We start from the raw sequence: 24,513 nt of genomic DNA on the forward strand, positions 1-24,513 counted from the left end.
GGCTATATAAAAAGAAGGACAGTGGGCGACATCTTAGCAGCAAAGGATCGCTCACTTACACAAGTATAGAGCAAAGATAACTCTTACATATAAAAGAACGGTAATTCTATTTCTTCAAGATGGCAGTAATTCAATTCATCGCCAAATTCGTTATAATGCCATAATTTCATAAGAACAAAAGGTGGCGGTTTATCGAGAGTTGACTGTATTTGCTTTTATGAATAAAATATTACTTGCTGATATCGTAATTGACAGTCTTTAACAACAAAAATCCTTGCTTAACAATTAAATCAATATTAATCTATCATGTATTTTAAATTGCCCGCCGCTAAGAGAGTGGCCATTGAAGTTTAATTTATGAAGTCACACAGTCTATTCTGGTCTATTTCATCAGCAGCACTGTAAACATGACAAGTCACGAACAGTTAAGTTTGGAGCCGTATAGATCTGAGCCCGTTCTTTCGCAAGAAGAAATTGAGAAAAGAAGACATTCATTCGAGTCGCAGACAAGACAGACGGTAAATGTTCTTCATACAAATGTTTTGAACCTCAACTTGTCATTACGCAAATGATGGATCCATAGTTTACATAGTCTTTTCTTTTCAAATGACTTGGTTGGGTCGGGAATTTAAAAAAAACCCACCTTTGCATTAGTGTACTTAACTGCTTGCCAGGAAGGCATCAACCTATTTATTCGTAAGATCTACCACATGCACATATTTGATGATCTCACAGGTGCTTGGGTTCAGGACCCCCCTCCGAATAAGCTACATGGGTTAATTTAATTTTTTTGTTGAAAATATTTTTAATGCATGTTAACGGTCCTGAACCCAAGCACCTGTTGATGATCTTGGAATCTCATCAAAACTGGAACAGACGGTCTGACGTCAAAATTATTGATTTGTGTGGTCTAGAATACAAAAGAGTTACACATCATGGCAGCCTCTATAGATTGCGGGAATTTCAATTTTTGACGTTTTCAAATTAGTACTGAAGCTTATCAAGGCCATATATCAACAGAATTGTATGACAAATCTTTATCATATGATTAATCCTATCATTTATCATGTAAAAATCTTTTGGGTTGCCTTTCCCTTTAAGACAAGCTTATATATGCTCAAGGTCACTGGAACTAGTCGACCTTGATACAAGCCTGTAGTTGCCATCATCCCCTAATCACTGGAAAATTTCAAGACTGCGTATATGATATTTCACAAGTTATATCTGTTGAAATATGGAATTAATTTGGTTTCCATGATAGTTCTACGTTGGACCCAAGCCCCATTTGATCCCCCTTAAGGTGGTTCACATCAAATCAGCATGGAATGCTTTAATTATGAAAGGTATAATAAGTACACAAGTTAAAAAAAAACCCAAAGATATGCAATTTTGGATTTTAAAAAACGATTTTCTTTTTTACAACATCCATATAAACAAGTCACCGACGGATTTGAACTCGAGATCTGCAGATCAGTAACCTGCGGATACCTTATCCACTGAACTACGTAGATATACAAACAGATCAGTAACCTGCAGATACCTTATCCACTGAGTTACATAGATATACAAACAGATCAGTAACCTGCGGATACCTTATCCACTGAGTTACGTAGATATACAAACAGATCAGTAACCTGCGGATACCTTATCCACTGAGCTACGTAGATATACAAACAGATCAGTAACCTGCGGATACCTTATCCACTGAGCTACGTAGATATACAAACAGATCAATCCATACAAGTGATTTAACAAAACATTGGAATCACCATTTTGTGATGTACTGTCATAAAATGTGCAAGTTGTGATGTAGGGAGCCACCTTAAAGGTACCTAAACTTTGGAAACAAAAACATTCCTACACAACCAGATACATTGAGCTATCATATCCTTGAGTATTAAAACTTTCACTCACCAGCTATATAGAACAGCCATAGACATTTTTAGTTGTAAGAGGTGAAGAATTGTAAGAAACTGAGTGAAAACAATAGGTCTCCAAACTTTGATTGGATTTAATAATTTCCCAATATTTCCTAATTATCTTTGCATTAAAATATTAGTGATTTGAAATTGCCTACCTTGAAATATTGTTTAATTTGAAGTGACAATGTGCTGTTTGCAAAATAGTTATATAAAGTCCCTCACATTGGTTGTTGTCAGGGTTATTGAATCCATAATCATGCAGCAAGATAAGTGTCCCAAGACAAGTTTTCTACTCAAGATGTGTGCTTTGTTTTTATCATAACAAAGTCTAGAGGGTTTGCTGTTCATTGATCACTGTCTGAACTTTGCTTCAACACGACAGCACACCCCAATCACAAAAGTACCGCAGTGTTTTGAATTCCGATATCAATCATTGCCTTGACTCAACATATTGGTGTATACATGTAAATTGAACTTATAACTTATTTTCACTTCATTTTCTGTACAATCTGATTAAAATCAGATCCTCGATCCGCTCCTTTATTTCTTTTGATTTGTCGCTACTTTCTGTACAATATGTTAAAAAAGTTTGGAAACGTTTTATGTTGCCGTAAACTACATGCACTTTCTAGCTGTTTTTAATCACTCTGTCTGTCATACATGTATTACATATATATAACAAGCACAAAAATTCCACTGAATTTTTAATCCACATCGTAATAAATAATTGTAACAAGAAAATTCCAACATGATTAATTTCTCTATATGAATTGAATTGAGCATATCTTATTGAAAAAGAAACATCAAAAGGATTTGGCATAAGTTCAATATCTTAGATAGCCCTCTTCCATTACAATAATTTATAAAATTGTCATACATGATGAGTATAAGCTACGATGGATACAATGAAATACAATACATAAACATTGGGCCTATTTCAAATTTGTGTTTACAGAGTTAATTAATTTATAGTCAAAAAGTTCATAATTGTTTTTCAGAAAAATTGTCACAATCGTGTAGAAAGTATTGAATAGCCTTGAAAAGTTGCAAGTTTTGTACATCAGAAAGAGATTCATCCCCCATAGCATTAGATGCACATCTATAATGTATATATCATTGATGGTATTTTTCCATCTTCCTATCAATTGCTTTCAATTGATGTATCACTGTAATGCACCACAGACCACATCTATTCCAACCCCTCAAACAATATCTACAGCAAATTGATGCATCAATATCTGTCAAATATCTACAGTAAACTGATGTACATCAATTTATAATGCACATGCTATATATATATTTTTTTATCATATCGCCTGTTTTCATGTTTCCCTTTGATAAATACCATCACCCTGGAAGGTGTGGTTTTTACTAACACAGAGAAACAACATGTCTATTCAAATGTGTCTCAGCCAATCAGATTTGAGTATTTTACATGAAAGTATAATAATAACAAGCTCTGCAAGATGGGTTCACAGTTTCTGAGGAGTTGCACTGACAAGAACAAGACTGACGGAGGCCAAACTTAAAAAGGGAAATAACTCCAAGAGAAAAACTGAATCAGAATTTTCTGTGAATATGTATCTTTCATTTTTTCATTTGCTGTTTACACAACATAGAGAACATATTAAACGTGCATTCAAAAACAATATTCACGCGTGCACAAGTAATTCATATAAATATATATCACAATCTTGATAATTTAAAATAAGTACAATAATAAACTATATCCATTTAATTAACCTGGAGGGTGTACTCTCTCGGTATTAAATTGTATGTATTTAGACAATTTTAATTCTATCTTATAGAGGAACAAGACTGACTGATGGGTCAAAAATATTATACCCTCTGCAACTCTTTACATGAGGTATAATAAATGTACACAATTTTTGTTCTCAAAATTAACAGTACACATGATGACATTGACAGAGTGTATAATAAGGCCTTCTAGCTTTGAGTGCTACTGTTAGGATGGTCAATTTACAATCTCATCTAATTAAGCTACACATGTGTAGTGTTAAATCTAGGATCTAGAGAGGGCACACATATCATATGTTCAAAAGGGCACTTTTCGTCGCAGCAAGACAATTTCGGGGCACTTTCATTGTTCATGTATCATACTATGATAGTAATAGAATAATCATTTAGCCTCTTTTAAAGTTAATACCTGCTGCCTTGATTTTAAACTTTTCAATCAACCTTGTGAAATAAAGAACAATTGTTTATAAATAACAAATATTTTCAAAAACTTTATAGAGAAAAAAGGGCATGGTGCAATTAAAAAGGGCATCGCGCCAGCCAAAAAGGGCATGGCGCGACACCATGCTAGTTTGCTTTAGATTTAACACTACAGGTGCAATATAACATATTTGTGTCAAAATTAAATGAAGAATGAACTTGAGAAACTGATATCAGGCAGCATGAAATGTTGTTCACAATCTCTATTGGTTGTAGGGTGTAAAATGTTTATATGTTCTTACTCTTGGCAGTATGTGATTTGAATAATGTAGTGGCTGGCCTATCCTGAGTGTTATTACAAATACAGGCAACTTCTCTCAAATTTCATCATCTATCACAGTTTTGGGAGGAACTTTATTGACAGGGAAGAGATCCTCTGGGATACTGTCAGGGAGGTTTCGTCCATAGACGCTTGTTCTGTACAACAGATGGTGAATAAATATCATAGCTCCAGGGTCCACATGGTGAAAGCTGACCAGGAACTGGCTGCAACAGCTACTGCCCTGTTCAAAAGTTATATATAATACAAAAGTAAGTACATTGTACATGTGACCAACATTTCAGCATTAAGGTAAGGTTTGCGACATTTTGACATGTAGCGAACAAAGTCATGTTGCATATCAGTATGTTCAGTAGGAATTTATCTTTTAAAAATCGCCTGTGTTGTTTTTTGACCAGATGGGCTTATTTTTGTGATGTTTTACATTTTCGGGATCTTTGTACAAAAGGGAATACTAGTGGTATAAAAACTACACGAGGCAAACTAATGGGGTAAAAAGCTGGTAGAATTTTTAAAAAGAGTATTATTTATAAGATTATACTAATTGATAGAAAAATGTTGTTTTAAAACACAAAAAATAGCGCTTTTTATATCTTGAATAAAATTTAAATTGGCTGCCATGGCAACAAAAAATGTATATCGAGCAGCTTTACAAGGTCTACGTCAGAAAAAATTTCTTTAAACATAATATCTGGACTATAAATATCTAAGAAAGCATATCGAATTACTACCCACCGGGCTTTGTTTCCATGGTAACAGATTAAAAAGAATTATTTCATTTATGCGATTTGTCACTTTGTTTTAGAATTGTGCAACTTTTGAAGAGTGCATTGAGCATTTTCATGAATAAGATACAATTCCAGTCCCAAAATGATATTTATATTTATTTGTCAAGTATTGTAGTATCACATTTATTAGAAATTAAGATGTTGAGTTTTTTTTCTTCTAAATTCAATACAATACAATATTTTCAATATCCCAGCGGGTTTTTCACGGTCCTGCTTCGTCATAAATTCCGTGTTATATTAGCCCGAACCTGTCTTATATACTACATCTTTGAAATAATTTCCCTCTCCTTGTTCCATTGCTTGATGTTTGTTTACATAGTTGAACTTCGTGACAATATAAAGCCTGGTCAGTGGTGGATCTAGAGGGGTGGGGGAATGTAAAGTTAGTAAAAATTACACTAATTAATATGTTTTATGTCGACGTTATGCAAATGTTCCTGACAAAATTAAGACTATTTTAAGATGTACTAGAGAGGACCTCTTTTTTATTCTTACGTGATCATATCAGTCCCGTTTTCTACATTTCAAAGTTCATGCATAAATCGCTCTATCAGCGCAAGTAGATGTCATAGCATTGAAATATGAAGTGCATGTAATTAGAGAGCATTGTCAGATTTATTTTAAAAAATGCTTGTGAATGTCATAAAAATTCCTAGCTTCGTTAATGTCGAACCTTGTCTTTGAGGATACTATTTACAAACAATGATCGATTATAACAGCATCAAAATATAAATCCTACTTTCCCTAGCAAGATTTGCAGAGATTACATGGTCACAACATAATTTTAATGGAAATTAACCATAGCGCATACTACATATGTATATATAAAAAATTGTAGACTTTTATAACATCAAAGAAAATAATTTATAAATGATCATTTGAGAAACATTATTACATGTATTATTTTGTCATAAAGACTTACGCATATGCCGCTTGGCACTTGACAGCGTAAGTAGATAACAAGTAAATATTATGAAATTTTCCCTCGATTCAGCTATGACGTGACGCATTTTTTCATTATGACGTCATAAAGCGCAAAGTACACTGAGGTATATCAGGAGTTATCTCCCTATTGTTGCAAACTTTACCTTAAAGAGGTAAATAATTAAGTCAATCTTCGAAAGATTCATTTGTGAATTTATACCCGTAAGTGAAATTATGAATGTACATACAAGTAGAAATGTGACTTATTTCCTATACCGTACTTTGATTAATGAAAAGTGATATACTTATGAATTTATACATCATAGTGCTTTTCAATTTGGGTTTTGAGATGATCAGAGCAAGCAAAAACATGAGGACAATTACATGTGCATCATAATCATGATGATACGAGGTCAATTCACTTTGGGTTTTTTTTTTCTTCAAATCATGTTTCATATTGTGTTTTGCTATTTAAAGTAGAGAGGTTATATGCATGCATGTCAATTTATAGTTTGAACATCACCACATTTATTGAGCAGTGGTTTAGAAAGAAAGACTTTTTTAAATGATAGGTAGGAAATAGCAGATAAGGAAAGTTTATCTAATATACAGACTGTCACAGAAGTAACTTACATCTTTTACTGGATCTAATATACAGACTGTCACAAAAGTCACTTACATCTTTTACTGGATCTAATATACAGACGGTCACAAACTAATATACAGACTGTCACAAAAGTCACTTACATCTTTTACTGGATCTCTGGAATATGAAATGAGGTACTTTGGAAATGTCCCCCACACATGTTGCCATAACTTATCTGTATGGAATGTCTGTCTTTCAAATTTGTCTGCTGAACTCAATACGGGAACTTCACTAGCCTGTAAAAATCACACAAAACCTGTACTAGCAATGTTTTAATCTGTATGGACAAAGTTTTATTTTGGTATTATATGTGTTGTTGAGACAATATCTACTATCATCGGAAATTAGAGTTGTCTTTCTTGGCTGTTGTAACTCGATTGATTGTATATTGTTTAATATCCCTCTCGAGAATATTTCACTCATATGGAATTAGGATCATTGTAGAAACAGGATGGGTTCAGTTGTGGAATAACTGTAACTTGATACATGTAGTTTTAAATTTGTTAGTAGTAAATCTAATTTAAGACTGGTGTTCATCATTTTTAATTAATCAGATTTCTGAAATATGTGACCAAGAAATTTGTTAATACATGTACAAACATGCATTATACTTGTCCATTTCTGATTGAAAAATCAAATGTTCAAAACCTTTTTGAAAAACACCTGAAAAGTGCCCACAGTCTCATATTTCTCTAAATTCAGCTCAATTTCAGTCTTACTTATAATGATTTTTATCAAACAACTCTGAAGCAATATAAAATATAAATACACAAAGACATATATGTAGGACTCCAAAGTGCGATGGGACTCCAGGGTACAAATGGAGTGACATGCCAAAGTTCTATGGTACACACTAATGTGCCAAAGTCCGTTGATTTGCAAACCTGAATGGACACAGTGTTTTGGTACAGACTGTACAAACTGTGTTGTGTTTCACCAAAATCCATGCAAAACATGATAATAAAAACTTATTTCATTACCATTTAGTTGTCGTGTAATTGAAAACAAAATTTTCAAATGCAAATCGTATAGAATGTTTTGCATTATAGCATACTTCCCCCTCCCCCAGGAATATATGTCTGAGGGTCCTTCCCCAGCAGGGTATCTAGTGGCAGCTCCCCTAGATCAAGGGGTCCGAAAATGGATATTTTGACTTCATGAAGCTTTTCAGATAACAAATTCTGTGAACCAATTTTGAGGTTTTAAGCTTTATAAAAATGCCAATAATAGTAAGTGTTGGTTCCCTAACGTAGTCTTTGGCAAAGGTCCTACGCAAATTTTCCAACATTTGACTGAAAGGTTCTTCGAAAGCTGGACCTTGGCAATGGCGTTAACATTACTGCCGTCTCTTTGTAGTACTTTTATGCACATTTTTGTATGGCCCACGTGTTTACAATCAGTGTTCATTCTGCTGATTGAGTGATATCGTAATGATTCAACCAATGAACGAGAAGAATACAATGAGGAAATACTGACCGCTATTTAAAATTCAAAACTGGATATTTCGGGAAAAAAAAAAGATTCATATACGGTAAAATTTATTGAGCAACCTAGAAATTTCCGGAAGCGGAATCGTTATATAGAGTATGGATTTTTCCAGTCCTGAAAGCAGAATTCCGCTTTAAAGCGGAGAAAAATCATGTCTGCAATATCCCAAAGATGTCAGTGACAGCAGAAATAATCTTCGTTGGGACGAACTTCGGTTTGATTTTGAAAGACATTACAACTGCAATCATAGTAACGTGACGTCACAAACGTTACCTACCCCGCACCATCGGACTTTGGAGTGTTTTATCATCGCGCCTAAAAATGACGGACCATCGCACTTTGACGTAGCATGCCTATAGGAGAGGGACCATCGCACTTTGGCGTGACTATCACACTTAGGGACCTGTAACGTCAACAAACCATCGCACGTTGGCGTAACCATCACACTTTTAATCCTTACAAATATAACACAAAGACACAAGGGTATTTAAGGTAGTACTCTACATCGTCATAATGGCTGACTTCCTTTAAAAACATGGATGAAAAAATCGATATCAGCAATATTTGAGTTTTCCTTTTCCATTTAAATATCTAGCCGAGTAGGTTAGAATACCGACTGCTGACCTGTAGGTCGCAGGTTCGAGTGCAGCAGGGGTTTTAAATTTTTTCCAGATTACCTTCTACTAAAACTGTATTTTTTGACAAAATAAAGTAAATTTGAAAATTTTCAACTTCAAAATATTTTTGTACATATCCTCCACTTTTCATCTACATCAAATTTCTCTGGTGTAGCACACCTCCTTAAAAAAGTAATTAAAAACAGTTAAACAGGGATCATTGCTTTCAGAAAACAAGTACCCAATTTCCAGCAGACAGTGTGGTTTATGTTTTTATTGAAGTTTACACACTCTAACTAATTGTACATTAGAAAATGAATGTCCAGGACTCAGCTTGCACAAATGTGAATTAACTGACTGTTAACGTCTAGTTAATGCTATACAAATGTGTGAGTTAATGGCAAAATAACAAGTCAGTTGAAGTAAACTAACGGATAATTTCTTTATGTTGCACTATTTTAGTTTTTTCCAGCTCGGAATCAAAGATTTACTAACATATCATCTCGCTAAAAATAAATACCCCTCTTTTAAAGATAAAAAACCCCTGCTAATTTTGCATATTGCTAAAATAACTATTTATACAGTAATTAAGAAATAATGATTGCATTTTCGTACATGTTGCAGGATAACTTCTGAGGTCGAGAAATGTTGTTTTGAAAATATAAGCTGAGGCGTTACCCGAGGCTTTTATATTTCAAACAGCGAGACCAAGGAGGTTCTCCTGCAACATACACGAATATGTGATCATTATTTCTATCATACTATGGCTAAGAAATATACACCCGATCGTTTTCCTATATAGCTACAAATTAGGTCACTGTGATGTCATGGCAGTTTCCGAAACAACACACATTGTTTTTCGTTGATGAGAAAGGTGAGATGGTAGTGGTATTCTAAATCTATTTTGAAAACATATTTCAAGCTAGTATTTAGTTTGATGTTAACAGATTATATCTATTGCTTTGAATACAGTTGAAGAAAAACTTGTCTGTGCTTCACCATGTTTATGAGGAAATTGATACACATCTTGCTTGCACTTCAAGTTTTGCTAATGCAATAATGAAGTTGATAACTGATAATTCAATTTTATAATCATAAAAATCAATCAATATATGTTGTATAACAAATTCATAAATCACATATTTCATTCAGTATAAACCTATCGTCTACATTTCGAGAGTGATAATTTTAACAGGGTGCTGTTACGAAAGTCTCCCTAACAAACATCAAATCAATCCCTACCCAAAAATGAAATTGCTTTCTAAATAATTTGGATTGTATCCTTTAGGGTATGTAAAATCTTGATAATTCTTTTAAAACCATTCTCAGAAACTTTATTTGGGAGACTTCACTAACAGTTAACATGCTGCTCCTTACCTCTAAACACTGCCCAATGAGTTTATCTTCAATTTCACCCTCTTTTTTACATTTCTCTTCATCCATATTAAATCCCTTCTCTACAAGTTGTTGGACTCCCTTTCGACTGATGACATACCCTGCTCCTCCTGAGGCATATCCCTGGTGCATGAACTTCTGGAAATGGTAACCTAAGTAACCAGGTTTATTGGGGTCATGGTGTGATAAAAGATATCGGAGATTCTCAATCACTAAATACGTATCATCATCTGCTTTTAAGAACCAGTCATAGTCATTCAGGTATTCATCATATGAAACTTTTAGAGCATATCTGACTTTCTCTGTGAGATGGCTTGATCCCTCTTTGATATGGCATGTGTTTAAAAAGGTGGATTCTGTATTCATCAGCGGACATAGCACAAATAGAATTTTATTGCAACGTCTTCCCCAGGTCACATTCACCACAGGAACAGCTTTAGCAAGTTTGTTTGAGGTTGTTATCACAAAACAAAGGATTTTCACTTTCTTGTACAACTCATCTGCCTTTGTTGTATCCACATACACTTATCAAAATAAGAAATGATTATAAATGATAGGATATAATTTGTAATATTAGTAGTTTAACTTAAATTCATCCAAAACAAATTCACAGAAACTACAGTTTTTATAACAATTAATTCATAGCACCCATAAGTACCATCTTTTTCACAAGCTCAAGATATAATTCTATAGAAAACAAGCACTCTGAGAGTATTGCATGGCAATACATAGTCCCCTACCAGTTGCAAAAATTACTAGTACCACAACAATATTCAAAGTTCACTATGTAGGTTACGGTAAAAGGGAAAATTGGAGAACCAGGATAGGAATGGTTGGAAATCAGCTACTATTCGAGTAGAGACTAGACCAGGAAAAAGACAAATTTATAATTAGGTTTAGGTCTTTAACCAAGTCAATAAAGTATGACATGTAGGTGATCATGAATAAATTAGCTATATTGTTGTATTACTATGCTAGAAGTTCTAATGATAAGAAACTTGGATGTAAAGTAACAATTTCAAGCAAATTTTCTAAGTTCGAGGGCCATAACTTAATGAGAAATCAATGGACCAAGACGAAATTCGAACCTGATCTGTAACTTGTTATGGCAAAGCAATGTACTAAATATCAAATGAATATCTGCAAGCACAACCAAAAAAGTCCAGAAAACTGATAATTCCTGCTATTTTTCTAAGTCCAGGGGCCATAACTTAATGAAAAATCAATGGACCGATATAAATTCAAGATCTATAACTTGTTATGGCAAAGCAATATACTAAATATCAATTGCATATCTGCAAGCACAACACGAAAAATAGTCTAGAAAACTGATAATTCATGCTATTTTTCTAAGTCCAAGGGCCATAACTATGTGAAAGATCAACGGACCAAGATGAAATTCAAACTTGATCTGTAACTTGTTATGGCAAAGCAACGTACCAAATATAAAATAAATATCTGAAAGAACAGAGAGAAAAAATGCGGAAACTGGACTGACGGACGGAGCGCAAACCTAAAGTCCCCTTTGATTTTGTCGGTAGGGGACTAAAAATACCAGACTAATAAAAGTTAGTGGTTTGTTGCAAAAAATTGAACTGTCAAAACTTAGACCTGTCCTAACAAGACTAATACCCCCTCCCCCCTCAAATTCCATAATCACTGCATTACATAGCGATGACCTGATGACGATTATAATTTACTCAGTTTCAGGCCAAATGACCTTGGGTTAGGATCATGATATGTCACCTGATCATAAGCAACCTTCTGTGTTAAGTTTGTACTTCCTATACATTACAAAGTTTTGACGAGGACAAACATTTCCAAACTGTTTCCCGGTTTCTTTGACTTTGTCCAAATGACACATCATCTGATCACAAGTGACCTTCATGCCAGTAAAAACTTTTAACGTCTTTCACTATAAACTTATGGCCCATACTAAAATGGATGCTGAAACTTTCCAACCTTTGTTTTTACTAGTGACTCTGTCTGGCCATTAGCAACCTTTGTGATAAGTATGAAATTCAAAGTTCTCTCCATTACACAGTCATGGCCAAGACAAAAAGGCTGGACTGACAAGCTAGGTAATTCCAATACAACCTCACCAATTAAACTTTATATATGGGGGTAGTTTAACAAGCATTCTGAGAGTATTGCATGGCAGCACAACAAGAAAAAAAGTCTGGAAAACTGATAATTCATGCTTTTTTTCCAAGTCCAAGGGCCATAACTTATTGAAAAATCAACGGACCGAGATGAAATTCGAACTTGATCTGTAACTTGCTATGGCAAAGCAATGTACTAAATATCAAAATAATCAAATATCTGCAAGAACAGAGAGAGAAAATGCGGAAAACTGGACTGACAGACAGACGGAGTGCAAACCTCAAGTCCCCTTCAACTTCCTCGGTAGGGGACTAATAATTATGCTCTTCTACATTATTGTTATAACAAATGAAAAATTTTGTAAATCAATCGTAAGATCTTTCCGTGATACATACATGTAGATTCATCACTGTAATCCGTAACAAGTCTCTGGTAGTCAAGGGCCCAGAAATAGGATCTGGCATATATCACAAAATCTGAAAATAGCAGCAAGAGTTATTCATTGTAATATTTCTACTCTCTGTCCCACAAATGCTTGTCTCATTTCTTCTTCCATCATCAAAAATAAGTCTCCCATCATCGTAAACCTACAGACTGTCTTGTTACACCCCAAATCGTCACCCCATCCCAAATCGGGATTGGCGACGATTTGGGGTGTAACATGTCCAAAGTACAAAAGTCGTTAAAGAACTTCACACAATTGAACGTTCTAAGCGTCATGTATGGATATCTGAAGGACGGCCGCGCGGTATGAACTTTACATCATATCGAAATTATAAAAGATCAAAGCGACTGTTTCGAAACGCTCTAAATGAAGAACATGAAAAATACATGTGTAAGGTTTACTGTGACCTTGACAACGCGGCAGAATATGACATACGTCTATTTTGGAAATTAGCCAAACGAAGAAAACCCCGAACCTCTAGAATTTATCCCGAAATAGAAGAACAATGGTCAGATTCAAAATGACCCAAAATAGTGTAGCGGAAATCTTTGCTTCTCATTTTGAAAAAATTTATAGTCCTTTAGAAGAAGAACATTTTGATTCTAACTTTAAATACAAAGTTGAGAATAATATTAGCGACATTATAAACGAATGTGAGGTTGATGTTAGCGACTTACCGGATGGTAAGATAGAATTGGAAGAACTTACACCAATTATAAATAATCTAAAGTTACGGAAAGCACCTTGCCATGATTCACTAACAAATGAAAATATTATTCACGGAGGTAAAATTCTTAACCCTCTGTCTTCTGAAAATGTTCAATGCAGTCATAGCCTGCGGTAATATTCCCCACGAATGGCGGCTTAATAGTTCCATTATACAAAGGTGGAGACAAATCGAAAGCCACATGCAACAGTTATAGGCCTATATCTCTTTTGCCCTGCTTTTTTAAAATACTTGAGAAAATAATTCTATCTCGTAACTCAAATTCAACTCTTGTATCAAAAACATTTCCCAAATGCTCAACAACAAGGTTTTCAAAAATATCTAGGTTGTTTAACCGCGTCGTTTAATTTACAAGAGACAATTTTTCATAATATAGAACAAGGCAACAATGTCTATGTTAGCTTTTTGGATAGCAGTAAGGCTTTTGATACTGTTTGGAGGGATGGCCTCATGTTAAAGCTTTACAAACTTGGAATAAAAGGTAAAACCTGGTCACTGATTAATAACTGTCATAAAGGAACATCTAGATCTATTGTTGTAAATCAAACTCAATCCAGATGTTTCTTTGTTGATCAAGGTGTAAGACAAGGTGGTATTTTGTCTACATTTTTATATCTTGTTTATATTAATGATCTTGTTGATGAATTGGAGCTAAGTAGTCCTAATACAGATGTCCTTAATGTTATGAGCAGCTGTCCCTCATTGGCAGATGATATATCTTGCATTGGATTATCCCCAATGGCCCTCCAAAACTTGTTAGATTTTGCATACGCATATTCGAATAAATGGCGATTTTCCTTCAATGCGTCAAAATCGTGTGTGGTGAAATTCTGTGGTAAGAGGAGTAAAATGGATAACAACTTTCTTTGGCATCTGGGACAATCATCGATTCCATGTGAAGAATCCTATAACCACCTAGGTATTGTGATTCATCACAAATTCCAACTTTTTCAAAGAATAGGAAGAGCTTGCGAAAAGGGCAGAAAATCCTTTTTTGCACTATCTGACAATTCCAACTTTCTCAAAGAATAGGAAGAGCTTGCGAAAAGGGCAGAAAATCCTTTTTTGCACTATCTGACATAGGATCCCATTTTCTCAACCCAATGACTGTATCTCATTTATATAAAACAATCGTTATGCCTACAATACTTTATGGGCGCGAACTCTGGAATAATATGACCTGTTCAGACCGCCAAAACCTTTGTATTTTTCAACATTTTGTGTGCAAAAAATGTCTAAATTTACCAAAATTATGCAGATCCGATATATGTGAATCACTTTTTGATGTATTGCCCATCAGCGCAGAAAAAGATACAAGAAAACTACTGTTCTTAGGAAGGTTCTGTCGAATGGACATAAACACTCGACTACCAACGGATTCTTCCCCGATAAGTTATCCTGGAAAAGGATATCCAGAAATACTGTATCATTGTATCACCAAGACCAGCGGCAATTGAGGATGAACAGTCCGGATTTCCATTTATTCAGACAAATATTTTCCGATATAAAACCTGCCACAATTTCAAAATTAGGTAACATTGAACTTTGCAAATTCATATACAAAATATATACAGGTATGCATGTAAATGGCCTTGTTCATTTCTGTCATTTATGTGGTAATTCGTTCATGGATGTTTTCTGTCACTCGTCTTGTTTGTGTCTTAAGTACCACCAGCATATGAGAGCAGTGGTGGAACGCCATCGCTAATAACTTCAGTGTCGAACTGTGTGCAGAACTCTGTGGGCTCTCGGAATTTGAATGGTACCTTGTTCTTCTTGGTGGCCAAATATCTACACCTTTAAATAAGATGGACGCCACATCATTCCGTCTGCTGAACTTTAAATTGGTGCGCAGCACTTCAGCCCTATACTACAGATGCTCACTGCAGTAATTATATCTATATCAAATATGTCTTGGCTTTAAAAGGGACAGCTGCTACCATATGTACTCATCTGTTGAGGTGTACAACTAAGAATATCCTATTCTTTTCTATTTTTTGGTTATATTGTGTACATAATGTGTTTTTCTCCTTTCTTTCGTTCTTTGTATGTACATGTATTTGTAATTATATTGATGTAAATGTATTTTCTTCATAATTTCCTAAGGGAGGAAATAAAGTATGAATGAAAAGTACAGTGACATAAGCATTATCTATAGATTTTAAGTGGTGATTTTAATCTCTTAATTGGTATTGAAGTTATTTACCATTTAATTGATGTACAAAATAAATTGTTTTCATTGCATTTCCTTGGTGAAAATGACAAGGAATGTAAGTAATACACTTATTTTCTGCCTTGCCAGACCCTCCAAAGAATATTTTGGATGAAATAAATAAAATATTTTTCAAATTTATTTGGGGATATAAGACAGAAAAGGTAAAAAGAAATACACTCATTGGTAGTTATGATGATGGAGGGTTAAACATGGTTCACCTACCCTCTTTCATTTCATATATCAAATTAAAATGGGTTAAAAGGTACCTGACAAAATATGAAGGTGTTTGGCAGCATTTGTTATGTTGCATTTTTAACCTTAAGAATATAGATTTCATTTTTTATTTAACAAAAGAAAAACTTCAAAAGTTTGTGGGTTTTTTTTTTTATTGATAATGAATTTTGGAGAGATGTTATTAAAGCATTAGTAAAGGTTAAGAAAAGTCCTGAACATGTATCAACCTACTTGTGCTTAGATATTAGAAACTTTTGCTGTGTACAAAAGTGGGCATTCTACACAAAATGTGTTGATAATGGTATTAAAAACCTAGAGGACCTGGTGTCTGAACATGGAAACATTAGATGTTTTAATGAAATAAAAGGAGTGCTTGGTACTAATAACATTTTTGACTATTTTCATGTAATATAAAAAATACCATCAAAAGTCAAAAGAGATATCATTGCATTGAAAGAAGGTAGAATTCATGAAGATAATGAACATATTGAAATATGTATTGTACAAAAATTTTTGTCAACATGCAATGTTAAATTTTTATATCAAATATTGAAAGGAAAGGAGTTTATAGCCCCAATCTCTATACAGGATAAGTGGGAAACTTTATCAGATGAACCCATTACAGGAAAAGACTGGAAATTTTATTTTGTAAATGCATCTTTATGTACAAAAGAGACAAAAATAATTTACTTTCAATACCGAATACTAATGAATTACATTGCTACCAACTCCTTTCTTTACAAAATTAAAATTTCAGACAATAATTTGTGTACATTTTGTAATTGTGAAGCAGAAACAATAGTTCACATATTCTATGATTGTGTATATGTCAACTTATTTGGGAATGATTTTGAGCAATGGTTTGATGCAATTGAAAATGGTTATAAAATTTCAAGAAGAATAGTCTTACTTGGTAATACAGAAGAAAGCTCTTTAGAAAATTTTCTTTTATTAGTATCAAAAAAGTTCATATATTATTCCAGATCACAAGGAATCAGGCCAAAATTTTCTGAGGCAGTGAATTTATTTAAGTACTACAGAAAAATGGAAAAATACTGTGAAAATGTGTTTGGATGCAAATCCAAAATATTTACTAAATGGTCAATATATGATACTGTTTATAACAAGTGATGAAAAACCAAAGCTTTATAGGTTATATTTGTTATCATTACTTTTAGTATCATTTTGTTGATATGTATATTTTCAATACCTTTAAATTATGCCTAGCTGTCAAATACTAGTTCATGTAGAAAGTTTCTGTATGGAAGATATTGTATGCATGTGTGATTTTGTGTGTGAGATCATCTATGTAGATGTAATTGTAAATGTCTAAAAATAAAGCATGAAAAAAAAAAAAGTATATGCAAACTTATGATAAAAAATTTTCATCCAACAAAAGCTAATATTCACTATAATTTCATTATCTCCTATACAGTAAAACCTGGTTACACCAAATTTCTGGAGTTCTGTTGATTTACTTCATTATTAATTTCCGTAATTCGCTATATCCATAATTATAATGAGAAGGGCCGATTACAGTCAGCATAGAATAACTCTCTGAATATTCATGGAAGAAAACTTATCTTTACTATAAAATACAAAGCATTTACATTCTTTTACCATTAAATTTATAACTGACTGAAATTATGGTAACTTTTACAGTTTACAGCTGTGCCATGGTCATTTGCACCATTCTAAAATCAGCTGATTCTTTAATTTGATCATGATCAAACTAAATTTATCTTATAAAAAATAACGCTTGTCAAGTATAATGAACAGTAATTTAAAGCAAATGTTAAACCTGTGTGTTCACATTAGATTACAATAAACATTGGTATCAGTTTAACTAGTTTTATGAAATGAAAATATCACTAGGACCTGACTTAGGTGCAATTATTGACACTTACAGCAGGACTGGCCATATAGAAACATCTGTCCATATTTTAATTGATGGTTAGCCATGATAATTCTCTGACATAATTAATTATGAGTGGTTTCTAACAGAGGAATTAGTATCTAAATATATTTGGAGAAGGATTCATGTCCAAATGGTAAAATGAAAGTGGAAACAATAAATATGGTAGATGAATTACGTGTATAAAAAAAGAAAAGAAAAAAAGAATGATTGTTATAGTTACAAATGGGTATAAATATACATTGTTTTTAAAGTTATGCATTTGGGAATGAAATCTGTAAATTCGTTATGAATCCAAATTTTTTACTATTTTAATACAACCAATTTTTTAGATGAAAGATTGATTAATTGATTGCATGTATATTGTTTAACATCCCACTCGAGAATCTTTCACTCATATGGAGACATCACCACTGTCAGTGAAAGGCTGCAAAATTTAGGTCTATGCTCGGAGCTTACAGAATTTGAGTAGGGAGGGATCTTTATTGTGCCATACCTGCTGTGACAAAGGACCTCATTTTTTGTGGTCTCATTCGAATATTTCTTCACAATGCACAGAACTAAAGTAGATGATTTCTATATAAAATATAATTTTGCTGTAGAGCCTACTAAACCCTAAAAGAGGGATGGAAATTCCCTAACTTAGGTTAATATATTTACAATACACAATAGTAACAAAGACAATTATAATTTTCACTATTATCAATATGGGGCCCACTCTTAAGCTTAAAACCCTTTCCTCAGGGTAAAAAAAACAAGAGGCCCAAGGGCCTAGAATCGCTCTTCTGATAAATTGTACAACCCCACCATTTCTATTCTTAGCCTCTTAGTATTCTAAATCTTTAGTTAAATCCTAAGAATTCAAAAAAAGTAGGTCAATGTGACCTACTTTTTGGTTTACACATTTTGAGAACCCAAGAAATATCAACTGACAAAGTTTGATGATTTTAAGCCAATTAGTATCTGAATATTGAAATATAGCTGTCAAATTCCAATCGTAGGTCATGGTGACCTACTTTTTGGTCATCGAACTCCGAACATGCAAGACCCATCAACTGACAAAGTTTGATGACTGTAGGTCAAATAGTATCTGAAATATATAAATATAGCCGTCGAATTCCAAAAGTAGGTCAAGTTGACCTACTTTTTGGTCGAAACCCTTCGAACATGCAAGACCCAACAACTGACAAAGTTTGATGACTGTAGGTCAAATAGTATCTGAAATATATAAATATAGCCGTCCCATTCCAAAAGTAGGTCAAGGTGACCTACTTTTTGGTCGAAACCTTTCGAACATGCAAGACCCATCAACTGACAAAGTTTGATGACTGTATGTCAAATAGTATCTAAAATATATAAATATAGCCGTCAAATTCCAAAAGTAGGTCAAGGTGACCTACTTTTTGGTCGACACACTCCGTAGACTCAAGATGCATCAACTGTCAAAGTTTGATGATTGTAGGTCAATTAGTGACTGAAATATATAAATATAACTGTCAAATGCCAAAAGTAGGTCACAGTGACCTACTTTTTGGTCGATACACTCCGAAGACTCAAGATGCATCAACTGACAAAGTTTGATGATTGTAGGTCAAATAGTGTCTGAAATATAGTAATTTAGCTGTCAAATACCAAAAGTAGGTCACGGTGACCTACTTTTTGGTCGACACAAACCGAAGACTGAAGACGCATCAACTGACAAAGTTTAATGATCCTAGGTTTTACAGTGCCCAAAATATGCATCTAAAATTGAAAATGTGAAATTTGAATATCTGCAAAATTCAAAAAGTAGGTCACTGTGACCTACTTTTTTTATAAATATGTTTCAAGGCCTCAAGATGCATCAACTTACAAGATTTGATGATTCTAAACCTCTCGGTATTTGAAATAACAACTTAAAATATATCTATAAATGATAAGTCATAAAATTCAGAAAGTAGGTCATGGTGACCTATTTTTCAGTTGACGCATTTCAAAGTCCCATGATCCACCAACTGACATGTTTTGATGATCATAGGCTTCAAAGTGTCCAAGATATGCATCAAAATTAATTTTAAAATAAATACCTGCAAAATTCAAAAAGTAGGTCACCGTGACCTACTTTTGAGACAACTTGACACAAGGTCCTAAGATGCATCAACTGTCAAAATTTGATGATCCTAGTCCTTATAATGACTAAAATATCAAAGATTTAAGGAAATATAAATTTAGGTCAACTTTGAAGTGACCTTGAGACCACGCCCTTTGCCCCAGGGTAATGCCTTGAACAATTTTTAATCTACAACATATCCTCATCCTTATGTGTAAGTTTGGTGATAATCTGCCCAGTGGTTCTTGAGAAGAAGATTTTTTAGCAACCACTACTTTTGTTTGTATTTTCCTGATTATCTCCCCTTGTTAAAGGGTCACATCCCTCTATTTAGTATGTATGAAAGCCCTTGGGCCAATGATACCCTGTAACAAATTTGAAAAAAATTGGCCAAGGGGTTCTTGAGTTATAGCCCTTTTTCTAAAAAGTTTACGCACACCGCACAAATGGCCATAGCATTAGCTCTTTGAGCCTTTGGCTCAGAAGAGCTTAAAATCAAAATTTTGGTACACAGCTACATGCTTTTTATAACCATGCAAACAGTATTCCTTCACAATACACAGAAGTAATGAAGATATTAATCAATGGAATTAAGAACATACCATGGCCTAATAGTACTCGGTTCAAAATCTCATTTGATACATTTACTTCATGTATTTGTTTATTACTGTGAATTTCTGTCATGTAAGTGACATGATGATGTTAGACTTTGATAAACTTAAAATCATGAAATGTTTGATGATCATATAAATGAAACTCATTAAATTACCCTCATTCTGAACTGCAATTAACAACAATAAACAGGCAAACACAACCAGTGTGCAACAGCATGCAAGTATTTTCCCCCAATGGCCTCTCAGCAGCCTTTTCAGTGATTGGACGCTTGGAAATTTAAACCTAAAATGAATTCAAATATATTCAATGTGCAAAATATCTTGAAATGTTAACAAGAGGCCCATGGGCCTTAATGGTTACTTGAGTATCAAACAATAGGCTCATGGGCCACATCGATCACCTGAGTCACTTTGGTCCACATTTCAAGATTTTTCCTACATATTCCAGGGCTCGAAATTAACGAGAAATACTCGCAAAATGTGAGTAAATGTGAAAAATAGCGAGTAAAAATAGTGGACACTTGAAAATCTTTGCGAGTGGTGATTTACAAACTATGATCGTATCGTATCCATTTTATACGGAAATGCGCTATTCGTTTTTCTTAAACTTGCACTCTGAATCATACAAACGCTTACATAAACGACCGATTTCAACAACCGTTCTATCCGGATTTTTCATTATTTTTATTTTAGCTTGTAGGTTTTCATTTTTAGCCTGTGGATATTTTACCCACAGGCTAAAATTAGCCTGCGGTAGAAAATGTTAATTTCGACCCCTGTATTCGCATGTAAAACTTTGATCCCTATTGTGGCCTCAACCTAACCCCCGTGGCTATGATTTTTACAAACTAGGAAGCTTTCATGTAAATGTAAACTTTTCTGGCCCAATGGTTCTTGAGAAGATTTTCCCTATATATTTGTATGTAAATCTTTGATCTCCTATTGTGACTCCATCCTACCCCTGGGAACCATGCAGGGTTGGGCAGTTAAAACTGCCCCCAGTTTTAACCAGTGGTTTTAACTGTCCTGGTCAATACTCCCCAAGTGGTCAATACTGGTCAATTGTGATTTAAACTGTCCATTTTCCTATTTTTGTACATTTCTTGCAAAGAAAAATTAAATCTTTTCATTATATGGATCAATTGTTGATTAATATTTTTCATTAGATAATCAAATGTAATTTCATAAGTTTAATATATTTGGTTTGCTGAAACTGTACCTACCAGAGGGTCACAGTTCTATAGCATAGCTTGATGATTGGAGACAGACCTGTTAATACAGGTACCTGAAGAGATTAAGAATAAAAGGTAGCTGGACATTACCTGAGCACAGGAAGCAGGGTTGACAGGTGTTAATTAGCATAGGTTGGGTCCAGAGATGACCAGTGTGCCTGTTATTGTTATGAAAACATCACCAACCCACCTCCTCAAATGTTTATTCAACAATTAAAATAAAGATTGATGAAACAATACTTATAGGTAGTTCTTTTTAAACTACCAGGATAAGGAATTTGAACAGAAACTTTTACATCTTCCCCAATTCAACAGAATTTATTTAATATTATGACTTATAAGTATATTATAAACTGATAGTGCATGTTATGAATTACAGTATTTACCATAATGGTCACTTAAACATTTAAAATAAATAACACAGACTATAATGACCGAATAATTTTCAATCGACAAGTATTAACCAGTATTGACCGGTTTTAACGAGTATTGACCACCAGCCCGGTTAATACTCATATTGACCACTTTTTTGCCAACCCTGGAATCATGATTTTAACAAACATGAATGTGCACTATGCCAAAAAGCTGCCATGTAAATTTCAATTTTCCTGACCCAGTGGTTCTTGAGAAGAAGATTTTAAAAGAATTTCACTATATGATATGTGTAAAACTTTGATCTACCACCTTGGGCTAAAACGATTTACCGAAATATCGATACTGTTCAATATAAACACTCGATTCAATGTTTATTTCATTGCCTCGATTTTCAGTTCAATATGTTTATTACAAACAGTTTAAGTAAAACACAATCAGACTCGGCCTGTACTTATTATTTTACCTGCCTGAGGAACAAAATAGCATCTGATAATGGCCAGACTGTCTGACAAAAACAATAATGAACTTATTAATCAGTTTAAGCTAAAAAAAAACAACAGGCATCTTACCATTCAGCGGTTTGGAAACATTTTGCTTTTAAAATTGTGATTGTGAATTTTGGTAATTAAATTTTTCTTCAATGTAATTATTGGTTTCTTCTGTAAATTGTATCATATTGAATCGTGCCATAAGTATTGCAGTATGTATTGTATCGTTTCAACCCTAGTAAAACATGTTTTTGAAAGGTAAATGTTTTATTTTCATTCTCATGTGTAATACATCATTGTAACCTATGATATCATATAGACATGTATGGAACACTGGCTGGCTATACTTTGAAAGTAAAAAAATTACAAAATTTTGTATGAATATTTATAAACTCCATGTGTCATTCCAGTCATTTTAAGAGTCATTCTGTTTATTAGGCATCATTCTTGTTAATAATAATTTTTATTTTTAAAGTTGGATATACATAATCAACAAATAACATTAGCTATATACTAGCTATTTTACTGACTAGCACGGATGTTTGCGCTAGGGGGTCTTTGAGTGGGAGGAAACCGGAGCACCCAGAGGAAACCCACGTGTCCGAGTGGGCGACCACCATTCCCTCTCACATACAACCACTGCTGATCACGGAAATTGAACTTGGGTCGCAGCGGTGAGAAGTGAGTGTGTTAACCACTATGCTACCCGGACACCCTGTTATTCTGTGTACAGTGCCATATTTGTTTACATGCCCCAAAACAAATATGCTCTTTACTGGCATACATTTTCATCTGTCAGTCACATGGGAAGGTCTATGACATCAAATTTAAAAGGGAACAATCGAGGAAGATAATCCTAACTCAGCAGACTTGGCCTATATTAACAGGTTGGGAACACTTTACCTATAGCGAGATCTTTTCGCTAAAATGCGATTATTCCTCTTTAGCAAGAAAGTAAACATTACCATATTTAAATCAGGTGCTTTGGTGTCTTTATTGAAAATAATGGCAAATTCCATGCAATGCTGAATAAGTGCAACACACACTCAACATAACGTACATTGTCTCTATAAAATTGACAAAACAGTCAAGAAATTGCATATCAAAGTTGCTGCGTAAGAGGGAAGCAGTCTGAAAACCAATGCACATCGCAAGTGTTTTAGTATTTGCTTAAGTATCAGGCATTTTAGCACTTTTTCTTTTTTCAGGTGAAACACGAAGAGATGCACTCCACTGGTGTTTTTCTCGATTGTACAGGATATATTTACTCTCACTAGAGTGAGATCATCGCGTTTTTGCGAGAATGTCTCGCTGTAGGGGAAGTGATAATTAACAACCTGTTCAAGGAAGATAATCTGAACTAACCAGAGACTGGGATAAGAACAGTGTCTTGAGAATGTTTACGGTTTACTACATCCGACTCCGCCTGCTCTAACGGTTGTGTGGTAAAACATTAACATAATTACTAATTTAGTATTCAATAAATACCTGACAGTCATGATTCAAACATTGTATCCCATGCCTAAACTCAAGTTTGATCAGGATGTGGTATATTCAATTGCGATATCATGGACGCTGTTGCAGGTTTTATGCATTTTTAAAATTCAAAACTACATATGAATTTTTTTTTATGATGCATGCACTGGCTCGGTATCAAAAAGACACTATAATTATGACTAGGCCTATCCTCCTATATGAATATGATCATATCCGTCAATCGCTGAGGCAAACAGGAAACTTGTTTAAGAAAGTAAACGGTTTCGGAATACAGTCAAAGA

General features: G+C 34.0%; 1 protein-coding gene across 1 annotated transcript; it reads right to left on the reverse strand.

Annotated features, from left to right (window-relative positions):
- Positions 1-2,613: 2,613 nt before the first annotated feature.
- Positions 2,614-24,362, reverse strand: LOC125646611 (glycoprotein-N-acetylgalactosamine 3-beta-galactosyltransferase 1-like). The gene is made up of 6 exons (XM_048873007.2): positions 24,224-24,362; positions 20,796-20,923; positions 12,797-12,877; positions 10,281-10,822; positions 6,900-7,034; positions 2,614-4,663 (listed from the first exon to the last, which is right to left on the reverse strand). The coding sequence occupies exons 1-6, from the start codon at positions 24,232-24,234 to the stop codon at positions 4,478-4,480; spliced, it is 1,083 nt and encodes a 360-aa protein (XP_048728964.1). The 5' UTR covers positions 24,235-24,362; the 3' UTR covers positions 2,614-4,477.
- Positions 24,363-24,513: the final 151 nt, after the last annotated feature.

The sequence above is a fragment of the Ostrea edulis genome, chromosome 6 (assembly GCF_947568905.1).
Source record: "Ostrea edulis chromosome 6, xbOstEdul1.1, whole genome shotgun sequence".
Taxonomy (NCBI): domain Eukaryota; kingdom Metazoa; phylum Mollusca; class Bivalvia; order Ostreida; family Ostreidae; genus Ostrea; species Ostrea edulis.

Bases quoted from the DNA above. Each gene is read 5' to 3' on its own strand.
- LOC125646611 (XM_048873007.2), bottom strand. The intron at 12,878-20,795 runs GTAATTTAATGA...TGCTATTTTCAG, and splicing joins AATTGCAGTTCAGAATGAGG to ATTTTGTGATATATGCCAGA. The intron at 10,823-12,796 runs GTATGTATCACG...TATTTTGATAAG, and splicing joins TTACAGTGATGAATCTACAT to TGTATGTGGATACAACAAAG.